Source organism: Mesoplodon bidens, assembly GCF_964165515.1.
Source record: "Mesoplodon bidens genome assembly, chromosome: X".
Lineage (NCBI taxonomy): Eukaryota > Metazoa > Chordata > Mammalia > Artiodactyla > Ziphiidae > Mesoplodon > Mesoplodon bidens.
Genome location: NC_138163.1, coordinates 44444817 through 44458895, shown reverse-complemented (window position 1 = coordinate 44458895; position 14079 = coordinate 44444817). Strand labels below are relative to the sequence as shown.

Here is a 14079-nt window from a genome sequence, read left to right as displayed (position 1 = left end):
GGAACGTCCACATCAAACACTTTCCTCATATGGGGAGGTATGATTATTGGCACTGATTTCTCATCCAATAGGATAGCAGTCAGTGAAGGAGAGTCTTCCCTTCTTCTGAACTGCTGCAGTCCCTCTTTTTGTAGCACCCTTCAGTTTGTAATACACATGCCCTTGTTCTGTAGTTATATTTTTATCTGTGTATTTAATATACATTTTATATACAGTATGCAGCCAGAGATGAAACCCACTGCTCAAGTCTATAATGTCCCTCAGAGCTGGGCATTTACTTATCTCTTTACTCCCAGCACCTTACCATTAAAGGGGAGTAGGTCTCTGCTTTGGTCTTAGGATTCTTTGAAATGAAACTCAGCCAACAATCCACAAGAAGAAGGCATGTAACTGGTTTCTTTTCCTATAAAAAGCAATGTTAGGCTGGCCTAAGATCTCCTCTTTTCCTCTCTTTATACAGCTGTGTAACCTATAGACCCTCATAATTAAGCTGGCCAGAAGAGTATAGGGCATGTCTAAGAGACCTGCAGAAGGCCACCAAAGCTGCCATGATTGTGAGTGCAGCGAATGTATTAGGCTCAATCTCTTTTTTTTTTTTTTTTTTTTTTTTGCCACACTGCACGGCTTGTAGGATCTTAGTTCCCTGACCAGGGATTGAACCCCTGGCCCTCTGCAGTGAGAGCACAGAGTCTTAACCACTGGACCGCCAGGGAATTACCCTAGGCTCAATCTTAAAGGAGAACGAACACTCTGAGATGACCATTGCTTGATACAGAATTATAAGGGAGTTATATATATTTATTATAAACACCCAACTTTCCTTCCCTTTTTCTTCCCCAAATGTTTGTCAAGATGTGTTCTAGGCCACAGTCCCGCCTCCACAGGAGTCATTGGGAACTCAGGCCTGCTGACTCGAGTTCCTTGCAACAAACCCTGCTTCTGCTTTATCTGCAATTTTCCTACCGGGCTATCACGTCCTTCCTTTGAAGTGAGGGCTGGGCCCTGTGCTCTCAGCCTGGGGGCTTCTCTGGGCTCCAGAAAGACTTAGGTACCTGGCAGCCTTCTCTTTGTGTGTGCGCTGGGGCAGCATAGCTGATCGAGTGCTGGAGGAGGGATCTGCTGCATGTCATGAGCCACATCTTATAGAAGTGGACAGTGGCAGCTGAGTAATGGGCAGCAAGGAGAATGAATTACTCGGTGGATCTGACAGCTCGCAAGTGAAGAACTTACCTGGTACAGGAAAGCCACAGGGAAGCCAGCATGCTCGATTGTGAGGTCATCCTTCGGGCTTTTGGTTTCTAGAGGAATTTCATTGGGTGGGTTACGATCTTTTCTTAGACCCATGGACAGTCTTTTTTTTAAGACAAAAATAATCCTCTTTGGTGGCAGTAAGAGCTGGGGGTAGGAGATGGGGAATTCCTGCAACTAAGGCTATGGCCAGCTGGATGTTTATCCCCTATCATTTGTGAAGTGGGATAGATGGAAATTGGGCCTGGTCATGTCCCGTTCTTCCTTCAGCATTTGAGGAAAGCCCTTTGTTTTTAATAGATAGTATTTCCTCTTCCTTAACCATAGCCCCCAAATAAGGTGCTGAGACACATGCTCAGCTCTTTTGTAAACCTAGGTTAAGGGGCAAAAGCTTGAAGAAGAGTTGCTGCATTTTACACTAGCTCAAATTCTTTGACCTCCAGTTCTGGCAGGATGTCTTTTTTTTGCAGGGAGGGGGGTAGCATATGAGCTTTGCTAAAATGATCTAAACTCCTAGTTTAGAAATAGGTAATGCTAAGATCTCAGTTGGCCCCATGTAACTCTTCTCTTCAAATATTCAGTGGGCACCTTCCCTGTAGAAGGCCGATTTGGGTGTAGAACACTGAGAATAGAGCAAGTTCCTAAGACCATAAGCCATAAGGCGCATGTTCGAAAACAATGTCCAGACATCTCTCTGGTATACAAGAAGCCCTAGCAACTTTGGGAATTGAATTTTTAGGCTTGAGTTTGAAGGCATTTGTGGCTCTTTTGCCGTAGTGGATCAGGGAAGGGTATAATTATCACCCATGCATAGTAACAGCGAGCAGCTAGAACCCCAGAGACTCGAGATGTTGGTTTACCATATCCTGTTCACTTGGGCTGCTAGTCTGCATCTAATTTTTTCCATCTGACTGCTTCCAAAGATACTACATTCTCTTTTGAGAACTAGGAAATGTTTTATTACTAGGTTTTGCTTCCCTTTTCTATTTTCCACACGTTTATTTGAGGCATCTTTTATTTTCTTTAACACTTACAAAAATTTCTACCTCTGTTCTTTATGCATCTTATTTTCTCTTCTTAGAAGCATCAGTGTTGGAAATGAAAAGTTGAAGCCTGTAATAATGCATCAGTTTGCAAGTATAAACACAGGTCAGATGATTATTAGCATTTTCTTGGCATTAGCTCCTGCAGCATGCACAATACATTTAGAAGCTTAAGAAGTCATTCGAATAGGAACTATTTGCCCCCTATAATATATGCAGTATATGAAGTCTGGATGCTGGGGTATACCTATCGATTTCCTTATTTGCAGCCTATTATTGAAATTTGCAACTATAATATGCTGGCTTATTGGATTTCATTACTGTGAAGTTCCTGCTACAAACAGTGGAAGTCACGCATCACAGAGAACAGGACTACAGCAGAACCGACCTCATTTGCTTGCGTGTGTGAGAGAGAGCATGAATGTATTCTGTGTGACCATGCCTTGTATGTGTGTCAGTAGTGAGCTATCTTTTGCAGGATCTAAGATTGAAATGAGGCGGCTGTAAAAAGAGCTAGTGCCTCCCTTACTTGTCCGGCTGCTTTTGCAAATCTGCCTAACAAGTAGCTCAGCAACTCCTGATCAAATGATCTTCGAAATGGCTTCCCTCCATTACACGCTGTAATGGTATCTCCCAGGCCAGGCTTTCTGAAACAGCACACCCCTGTCTCTGATAGCAGAGTTCCCTTGGTGAGTGCCCCAGAACAGACAAGCCCCAAAACAAGGCCATCTAAGAATTGGCCCTACCAGCCAACGAATCCTCTCGGAGTTCTGTCAGTAAATCTCCTAGCCTTGGGTCTTTGGATGAGACAAGCAGTTGAAGTCGGTAAGTACCAGCCTGAAGTGGGTTGAAATGAAAAAGCTAGAGCTGTCATATGAATATTCGGGGAGGATGAAAGTGCATATATGAAGAGAGAGAATGTGTGTGTGTTTGTGGGTTTACTTGGATCCATATTGTAGTGGTGTCATGGGAGGGGAATTGAGGAGAGTTCGAGATTCTGGTCTCAGTTCTTTCAGTTATTTTGTGACCCTGGGGAAGTCGCTTAACCTCTATGCCTTGTTAATTTCTCATGTGGAAAATGGGGAGGGTGCTCCCTTCTTCACAAGTTGGTGTCCGGCTCAAATAAGGGCAAGACCTCAAATAAGCTCCTGGACATTATGAAGTCATGTAGTTAAAAATGAGGTGTCGATAATCCAACGGTAGCTGGCGTCTACACGATGCCCAGTTGCTTGGCAGTTAGACTAGTGCCAAAATTTCCAAACACCTTCTTAGCTCAGACCTGCTTGGAGTAGGCATATAGGCTTATTCAACACCAAGAAAAACTTACTCAGAGCTTCAACAAAGGCATAGAACTTAGAGAGTTCCATTTCATTTCCTCACATGTGTATTTAATGCCTCCTGGGAACAAGGCACTGTACTAGGCAGTTTGAAAGAATTATGGTTATGACTGAGGGGTTCTTACCCTCAATGAGCTTATGATCTAGTGAGGGGAATGGCATGTTTCATGACTATGTGCAATTTGAGACAAGATGGTGGCAATGCTAAGTTGGGCCCATCTGGCTGACTGTTGTTAGGGGTCGGGCTCTTGTCCACCTTTTCTGGGAATGGGAGTGTGGGTTTAGGGCTGCTGAGGGACCCAGACCTGGCTCCTTCTCCTCCCTATAAAATGAGCCCTTTCTCTCTTCTTTGGCATCTTAGCATATTGTGGGAAATAATGTCTGAAAAGTTGCTAGAAATCTTCAGATACAAGTTGCTGTAAAAATCTAAAGCAAGGTATAAACATTCTTTCAAATGATAATACACTGTCCCCTTTGTAGAAGGCTAGATGATTTTTTTCCTTTTTTCTTTTTTTCTTCTTTTTTGGCAATTGAAAACAGTTCACTACATCTTCTTACACTGTCAGTCATAAGTGTCTGGCTGGTTGGTTCAGTTGCTAAGAATGTGTCCAAGATAAAGTGAGTTTAGTATCAGCATAGGATAGTTAGCAAAGCATCATTTGTTTCCCCATCACAGTTTATCCCGGGAAGCTCAGCTAGCCATCTTGAAAATGTCTGCTTCTGTTTACAAGGGAGCCCAAGAAAGAGCCAGCAAGTAACTCTTGGATCCTTTTTCCCACCACCGAAGTATAATTCAGTGTATACATCATTCTTATAGTAAAAGCAGTAACCTCATCCTGAAATACGAAGAACAGTCCAGCGTTGATATCATTGTCTAAGGAGACATTGGCTGACTTTAAATCTATGTTTACTTAATACCTCCAAGTCTGGAAGCTGTCATTTAAAGTCCACTTTTTCTTGATCTATAGAGCTAATTCTTGTTATAAAGATTTACCCAATTCTAGAAATTTGAAATGCTCTCATGTTCTGTTAATGTCTAAACATAGTGAGAGTTCTTTGACTTGTTTACTACATTTTTGAGATCCTAAAATCAGTCTTATTTCATGTGTGCTCCTGTCAGTTTAGCTGTCATCTCATCAGCTCTAGGTGTCTTGCAGCCAACCCTATTCTTTATGTAGGTATCTCAGAAACATTAGGAAGTTCACCCTGGAAATTTCCCCTGGGCTACATCTCATTCCTGTGTTAGATCCTCTAGTTTGATATGACAGGGATATAAGCAATACTGATGTGCTCACCAATTTATAGTAATGGCCTTGTGTGGTTGGTGGTTTGGGAGCTTTACCTCTGGGTTTATTAGGCCATGGCTGTGCATCTGCCGGCCTGGGCTTTTGTTTTTGAAAGGAGGCCATTATTAGTTTGTCTCTCATTGGGAAAATATGCAAATAAACAGCTATTTAGATTTTTGAAAGCAGACAGAATAATACAGACATATGGGTTGTCTCTGATGGCACCAGATTGGATGAAAATATTTAGTGCAGTTGCTAATGGCTTAATAGATGATCTTTGCAAGTTGTAGGGCCGGTATTTCTGGAGTCTCACCCTTCACACACCTGGCTGGAGCATCTGTGGCAAATGGGCACAATTGGCATTTTTGACTGTATCCAATTCAACACATATGCCATGGTATGAATTTTGGCCACATTAGCTAGAGTATACTTGAGCACCTGTCTTTCCCCTTGACTCCTAGAACATGCAGGCTGGCGGCTTTCTTTTGTTTGTTTGTTTGTTTGTTTGTGGTACGTGGGCCTCTCACCATTGCGGCCTCTCCCGTTGCGGAGCACAGGCTCCGGACGCGCAGGCTCAGCGGCCATGGCCCATGGGCCCAGCTGCTCCGCGGCATGTGGGATCCTCCCAGACCGGGGCACGAACCCGTGTCCCCTGCATCGGCAGGCGGACTCCCAACCACTGCGCCACCAGGGAAGCCCCTCTTTTGTAACCTACTGAATATTCTCTGAGGGTTTAGTTTGTCACCACATTAAGAGAATGCATTTTGGAAGAATGAGAGAATAATGACAATTATTTATAATCCCTAATCATTTCATCTAAAGTTGCCATGCATCTTGATAAAAGTTTTCCTCTGAAGTACTTTGCAGCAAATCTCTGTGTCAAAAGGCAACTCAGTGAAGGGTGTGTGTGTGTGTGTGTATGCACCTGTGTGTGCATGCCTGCCCTTGCACTTGGCGGGTGGGAGTGGGGAGTAGAGAAGAGAGCGAGAGAAAAGGGAGATAAGGAGGGAAGGAAATAGAGGATTAATCTTTCTTAGTACTCTGAAAGAGGGATGTTCTGGCTTCTTGGTTATCATGAGACAAGAGGCTCATTTCTTACTGCTGATGAATTTCAACTGTAATTACAGAGCATCAGTAAGCCACATTCAGTCCCAAGGGCTGGACAAAAAATACACTGTCCACAAAAGCCATTTGAATTCTCTCTGAAAAACCTAGTAGCCAAGTCTGAAAGCAATTTGTGAACAAACTGTTGCTGGTTGTCCATTCAGATTCCTCCACAATGCTAAGAGCCACATTCTAAAAGTGAAATGAAATGGCCTGTGGCTGGATCCAGCGTGACCTGCACTTGCAAGTTTCTGCTGTGTTGCAGAAGCGAACAACAACAGTTAAACTTTAAAGATCAACAGTTTTTCGATTGGGTTCCTGGAGAATAATGGCACTTTTGTACAATTCTTGAAATAGAGCCTACAGCCGCCCCAAACAAAATAGTCTCTTTCAAGATCTTGGAAATAATGACCTCATAGGCAGATTGAACCAGCAGTCCATTAATAGTATCCTTTGTAGAAAGCTGTCTCAGGGGAGGGACGGGGCTTAGTAAATCGGCATTGTTTACAAACATAACAGAATAGGATCCCCCTTTTCCTCCTACATTTGTGGAATAGTCGGAGACACCTCCCACTTGGGAAGCAAACACATTGACAGCAAGGCTTCCTTACAGGGCCCTACCCTTTCTCCATGGGTCACCTAAAAGTGTGCTTTGAAGCACTTGCTTTGAAGGTGAGTTAGAGATAACAAGAGTCTCCAGCCCTATTCCTTTGTCACCAACTCAGAATTATCTGGAATCGTGAGAAGAAGATGAAGTTGTGCCTTGTAAAGAGTCATGAAGAACTGACGTAATATCAGGATGATTTGAGCAAAACCAAATCTGAAATGTCTAGGTAAACGGAGTGATTATTTGCTTCATGTTCCTATTGTGGAAGTAGATAAAGATTCTTCCATTTCAGTAACATCTCTGTAAAAGAGGTTTATTCCAGCCCCTCTTACAACCCCTGATAAGTTGAATGGAATTAAACCAATTCCAGTTTGCTGGGCAGTTGAAAGGTGTGCCATCTAAGCTGGGTCCCTTGCAGAATGCCTGTGATATGGACCACAGCAAATGTGTGGTATCCAAATTTTGGGCAGGGATTTCTAGTCTACTATAGGAGAGTATAGTGTGAATTTTATATCCCAAGTGGCCCTTTTTTCCCGACCTGAAAAGAAACAGGGCATCTACCTTTTGAGTCTCTACCCAGAGAGAATATTTAGGAACAAGAAAGGCCATTGTTACCCACACCTAATTATCCAGAACAATGGAGCCTAGTATTTTGGATTACGTAGGTGCACTAGAACCCTGACTGGCTCAGACTCCTACTTGCCTTATTGTGTAAGGTCAACTTTGTATATCATGTTAAAGAGGGTATGTATGTTTCTCTGACTTCTGTCATCTCAACTTAACTAACATGTCCTCAGAAAATAGGTATCATCCAGAATGCGGTGGCTTTCTCTCCCTGTGAGACACAGTTTTCACTATTTTCTAGGTATTACCTAGAATCCTCAGTTCTTTTGCAATAACCTTCAAACTTCATTATTTTTACCAACTTAGATTCTGTATATTGAGCTTTAGTTAATAATCACCACATATTCGGGCATTATTTTTGAAGCCAGAAAAGTAAAGCAGACAAAGCACACACAGAGAAAAAAACAGTGCTTTTATTCTGGTGGCAAATTCTTTTTAGTGACTAAATTGAAACCATGAACCCATCTGATACAGGATACCACTGGTGAAGTCAGTCTTAAACTCACTTTTCTTCTGGAGAAAGAATGAATTTAGAAGGACCAAAATCAAGATGTGAAAGGGAATGTAGACCCTTTAGCACTGATTTCATATATTTACCAGCAGTATCTATGAATATAATTGATCCTTGACACCACAGTTAGGTTTTCATTTTACCTTGTGCTCTAGTTTCACCCGTATAGGAAAATATGAGACTTAGTCAAGCTGGTGGTGACAAAACATTTACTACTGATATTTTCACTGTCATGATTCCTGAAAAAAAAAATACAGATTTGGTCTTAATTCATTAGGATAATGCAAGGCATGACACTTAGGCAAAGGAAAAGAGAGATCTCTTGTCCAAACCAAGGTCAAACCAATCATTGTTAGTTGGCAGTCACCTGTGCAGACGGAGAAACTATTAATTGATACTCAGCTATTTTTGAATACATACAGGCTCTATATATTTGAGAAAATTTAAAACAGTAAAAATTTCCACATAACATAATGTAACTTAGAATTCATTACTGAAAGTAATAAACACATTGTAACCACTGAAGGGCTGAAAAGAGCTATGGTAGATTATTTCTCATTGTAGCAGGTAATGAGGAGACCCCTGTTTTTGTTGTTGTTGTACTTAGGTTGGTTAATAGTAAATGTTATTGGAATAAAGTGATATGCCAAGTTGTGTATGGGGAGCTCATACACTCCTAAACTAGTGCTGGTTAATACTTGATGAAATTACAGAGATTTTGTTGCAGTGGGATTTGATTTTCCTTGTATTCGAACTGGAGATTCACTTGCAAGGTACTCTTTTTTTTTATATTGAAGTATAGTTGATTTACACAATGTGTTCATCTCTGCTGTACAGCAGAGTGATTCAGTGATACATATATATACATTCTCTTTCGTACTCTTTTCCATGATGGGTTATCCCAGGATATTGAATATAGCTCCCTGTGCTCTACAGTAGGACCTTGTTGTTTATCCACTCCATGTATAATGGTTGGCATCTGCTAATCCCCAACAACTCCCACTCCATCCCTCCCTCCCCTGCCCTGTCTCCCCTGGAAGGTACTCTTCATGCCTGACATGCATGGGAAGTGTCAGGGCCCTAATGCAAGGACTTGAATGAGAATGGGAAGACAGCTGGAAGCAGAAACATTTCCCTGTGGAGTTTGTGCTTTTCTAGTTCACTTTACCCTCCAGTGGGATGAAACCTGAATGTACTGAACCCTCAGCACAAGACACTAAAGAAGAATGAAATTAAGAGCAGATAAGTGGTTAAAACGAGACTGGTTCTTACCACCCTGTTACCCCTGTCAACTCCCTTGTTCCCTGTTCCAGGACATAAAATATGACAAGGAGGAAGGTTATGGTGTCTCCTCACGAAGCAGTCCTCTCCTTGGAACTCCTCTGCTTTATCTTCTACCTGCTCCTTGAAGATGGGGCATTTCTTCCCCTAGCAGTCCACCCCAGCTCTGCTGAAACTACCAGGCTTACTAGATTGTTTCTCAGTTCTTTCTCATAAAACAGTAGGGTGTGTTTTGTTAATCAGGTGCACACAGGTAAGAATCAGACGCCAAAGGCATCCCAATGTCAAAGCAACTAACAGATGACTGTTGTGGGCCATTAAGTATCAACAGCCAGGCCTACGTCAATTCCAGACTCCAAGGAAGTTGTGCTACCTGACCACGATGATCATGAGGATAGAATTTTTTAAAGAAGAAAGATTGGAAATTGTTCATTAAAAGACTGAGTGGACAGCAGAAAATAGAGCGTCACTGGGGGAAAAGGAAGGGACCTTAGGTGTTTGTGTCTACATATTGAAAAGCCATTCATTATTGCCTTCGCTTTCCTCTTTGGGAAATTGCATCGTTGGGCTTTAGGCAGGCAGCTCCCTTCCCTCTAGAAAAGAAACCCTTCAAAATGGTCAGTGCCAAACCCGAGATGACATGAGACGAATGCTTTTGTTTCTAAGATGTTAGACTCCCCGTATTTACCAGGTTGTCTTTTAAACCTCCCTTAACTCCTGTGTTCTCCTCCTCTTCTTTAGGAGCTGTGCCATCAGTTGTAACTGAAAATGTCTGACGGTCTGGATAATGAAGAGAAACCCCCAGCTCCCCCACTGAGGATGAATAGTAACAACCGGGATTCTTCGGCGCTCAACCACAGCTCCAAACCACTTCCCATGGCCCCTGAAGAGAAGAATAAGAAAGCCAGGCTTCGCTCTATCTTCCCAGGAGGAGGGGATAAAAGTAAAGTATCAGTGACCGGGCATTGAAAAGGGGCTAGTTTATTCTTTCATTGTCACTTTCTTTCTCGAGTAGTCATGTCTTGAGCGTGGGCTGTTCAGGGCCTGCCTGACCTTTACAGCTACACCTTCAGAGGTTGTATTTTGTCAGAGGATAATGTTTGATTGACTTACTGTGGGTTTACAAAAAATACACTGATGCTGTGTTTGCCTTTCCCATAGCCTTGAATTCATAGTGGTAAGCCCAGGGAAATCATAGCAACAGTGCTGTCTTAAATATATGAGTAGTGACTTTCTTTCTGATAACTTAAAGGAGAATTTATAGTAATCCCTTCCTAACTGCAAGTTGCCCTTATTGGGAATTTGAGTATACGTGGATTTACTTCTGTATACCTTTTTGACAACCATGAAAATTTCGAATTGAGTATACGGAAGTCAGTCCAAGTGCCCCATTATTGTCTCTCTGACTATATCACAAGGTGGGAAGAAACTTCTGAGCCATTTGTTTCCTCTCCCATTCTTCTGCCAGTCATCCCCTACACAATCAGCCCTTTTTGCACCGAGTATCCCAACAATATACTATCATTTATCCTTGTGTTGTTCATAATACCATTTGGTCCTTAAATGTCATACGCTGACACTTTGTAACATTGGGAGATATAAAATCTCTAGTAAGTAATTGTCAGGTTGCACTAATTAGCATAAAGCTTAAACATGGCTTCTATAAACGTGACTATTGCGGCGGAAGAGAGTAAAGCCAAGTACAAGGACTCCGGCACCAGAGAAAGTTGCTGAAGGGTAAGAGGGGTGGTGTCTCTTGAAGAGAAAAGGGGCACTCTTGATCTTCTCAAAGGTAAAACAGATAGCTTTGTAGGTCGTTTATACGGTATTAAAGAATTCGTACCGTAAGGAAAGGTGAAACTCTTATTAGGGCCAGTATCACCTCTTGTAGACCTGTGTCACTTAAGAGTTGCTTTATCCCTCGTGACCCAAGGATGGAAAAGACGGAAATGATGTTAAACCCTGGATCGAAGACAAGCAAAGAAATAAGAAAACACTTTCCATGCAAGGGACCTGCCATCATGCAAGAAGAATTTTCAAAGACATGTTTTCAGACACCGAAGTGGGTCCCGAGAAAAAGTATTGCCAGGAGCAAGGGATGGTTTGACAAATGTATGGTGCACCATGACCCGGAGACCAAGTCACCTGATCCTGCAGCTCCTGTGTTGTATCTGCCACAACTGTAGAAAGCGACTGAAGAGGGGGATTATGTGCCTGCACGAGTCTTTGGTGCTGTCGAGACCACCATGCTTTGGAAGCCCTTGAACAATCCCATTTGCCCTTTTGAAGAACACGAGCCAACTGATGCTGACATGAGGTCAGCCAAAACAGAGAGGCTGATGTTTCTGTTTTGTGCTAATACTTCAGGTGACCTCATAGTGAAACCATTACCACTCTACAGAAAACTAGGCCCATGTCTTCTCAGAGGAAAATCCGAGCTAAGTTGCCAGTATACTGGCATGCAAAGAGAAAAGCCTGGATGACTCCCTCTCTCCTTAGGGATTGTTTGAACAGTGCTTTCTTGTGGAAGCTCAAGACTACTTACAAGAAAAAAGTCTTGAATTCAAAGCCCTACTGATTCTTCACTGTCCTTTTGGTGCCGCAGATGCATTTGCCAATGTGCATCCTGATGTTAAGGTTGTCTTTAGGACCAGTTGCTTGTTTCAGGTCCTGGAGCCCTTAGGTCGGTGTTTGATCCAGCCATTCAGGAAGACTTAGGCCAAACTAATGTATAACTTTGTTATTCAGAATCTCACAAAGATTCCTCTGTCTGAAGATCCTAGCGCATGGGATTCCTACACCATCACCAATGCTGTATTCTTCATAAAATAGGCATTAGATAGTTTAACAGAGCCTGTCATTAATGTGATCTGGGAGAAGATTTGGCTAGAGATGGTGAAATATCTTTCAGTGATTCCTTCTGAAGACAAAAAGTCTTTGGATGAAACAGAACCTGTAGGTGAGGGTGAACATTTGGCACAGGAGCAGTCATTGGCTGAAGTTGAATCTGAACTGGTTGATGCTGATTCACGTGATGTGCTGGGCTGGAGGATGACTCAGGAAGCTCCTGGGGCTGCAAAGGTGATTATCATAAGTTATGATAAAGATAATTAGGAAGCTATGGCACTGCAGACAAATACAATTATAAGCAACAGGAGAAAAATGTTAAGAACAAGATTAAATCCTCCCCAAGAAAGTAATGAAAAAATGGGTACCTTTACCTGTCAAATCTTACGTGTTCAAAGCTTGAGTGATTTGGCAGAATTCAGTAAAGAGGTGCTATCACGCCTTCCAAAAGAAATCACATTGGATAGAAACCATCTTCGGCAGAACTTAAATCATCAGATGGTGCCATTTAATACCATTGCTGGACAGCTGATAAACTGCCTTTGTACAAAGCTTGAATGATTTAACTGAACTCTATAAAGAGGTGGAGTCTTTCTACAACACCATGTTCGGAAGAAAGCAACCTCAGAGGAGCCTAAATCATTGAGTCGTGCCATTTAGGTATCTGTGTCAGACAGCGGATAAGCTGCCTTCAAAACAAACTTAAATGGTTTAATTTGAGCTCTCTATACAGAAGGGCTAAGCTGTCTTCAGAAGAGACTTGAGAAGACAGCATCTTCAGAAGAGCCAAAGTCATTAAGTCATGTCACTTAACTTCACTTGCTTGGTAGGGCTAAAGCCCCAAACAAGTTGTTATAATCTCAGGACTGGACTTTGATGAAGACTCTGAGAGCATGAAGATCCATGATTTGGACTAGCAGTCCACCTCTGTTCATTGCTTCACTGTCACCCCCATTTTCCACTGCCATAATGAGTGGTACGTCCTCATCACCTCTGGAAACCATCTCAAGATCTAAACGGAAACTATACAGAGCCTATCACTTTTACTAATTTAAGCTATGTAAACTCTCATTATTCTTTTTATGTAATGTACTGTTATTGTTTTACTGTGCAAAAAGAATTTATGAGGGCGTTCAAAAGTTTACGTGACCTCAGTTCCCCTGCCCTTTATTTCACCTTCTAAAATTATAATTTCCTCAGCTGAACTCTCCTACCTAGGTGGGGGGGTCATTCAGGAACTTGATCTTCATAGGTAAGGAGGGGTTACTATTTCTGTGTTTCTACCTCTTGGTGATTACTTGGATTATACCACAGTCAGTCTTGAATGAATGGAAAGAGCACTGGACTTGGGTTCTGGAGACCTGCTTTCAAGTCCAGCTCTGCCACTGATTATTGTGACTTTGTGCTAATCACTTAGTTTTTTGGATCCTCAGTTTCATCACCTGTTAAATGAAAATAATAAGACCTGGCCTCCCTAGCAAAATATTTTTGATAATCAAATGTAATTCTAAATGTCAGAGTGCTATTAAAAGTGAAATTTTAAAAGTGCTAAATAATTGTGAGGTGTTATTACATCTGTATCATTCTGGAACTTACAAACAAACAACTAAAAAACTAGGTTTTAGAATTCATTTTTCTATTTTAAGTAACTTTGTCCCTAACTAGAATTTATATGTCAGTTACAGGAAATTTTAAAAGGAAAGTTAAAATCACCCATAATTTCACAAGCCAAAGATAACTAACTGGGTTGGTGTTTTTCCACCCAGTTCTTCTTCTCATCATAGAGAAATTGTTCATCAATGATAAAAACTTGGAAAATAAAGACAAGAATATAGAAACAGTAGAAATCACCCATATTCACAAATCTCAGAAACAATGTTAATATTTTAGTGGCTTGATTTTCCAGACTTTTTAAAATGGCTATATATACATATACTTTTTTATATAGTTAAAATCATAACGTATGCAGTTTTATATCCTGCTTTTTCACTCAACATTTTATCACGAACACTTCCCTATATTTTAAAAAAGCTTTCATACATATAATTTTTGATGGTATATAACATTTCATCGTGTAGTAGCATCATGGTTTACTTAACCATTTATTTTGTTCATTATTTGGGATCCTATCCAAATTTTTGTCCTAAATAATGTCACATTGTCTATTTCCTTAGTTAAATGAAAATGCTTG

General features: G+C 41.5%; 1 protein-coding gene across 8 annotated transcripts in view; it reads left to right on the top strand.

Moving 5' to 3' along the window:
* Positions 1 to 14079, top strand: part of PAK3 (p21 (RAC1) activated kinase 3) — a 123465-nt gene that overhangs the window by 16227 nt on the left and 93159 nt on the right. For 7 of the 8 annotated variants that reach the window (XM_081222431.1, XM_081222429.1, XM_081222427.1 and 4 more), the window contains one exon: positions 9783 to 9984. In XM_081222431.1, coding sequence (XP_081078557.1) covers positions 9810 to 9984 — 175 coding nt within the window. In that variant the 5' untranslated portion in view covers positions 9783 to 9809. Of the gene's footprint in view, positions 1 to 9073; positions 9224 to 9782; positions 9985 to 14079 lie in introns of all 8 variants that reach the window. The other variant, XM_081222430.1, reaches the window with a different exon arrangement.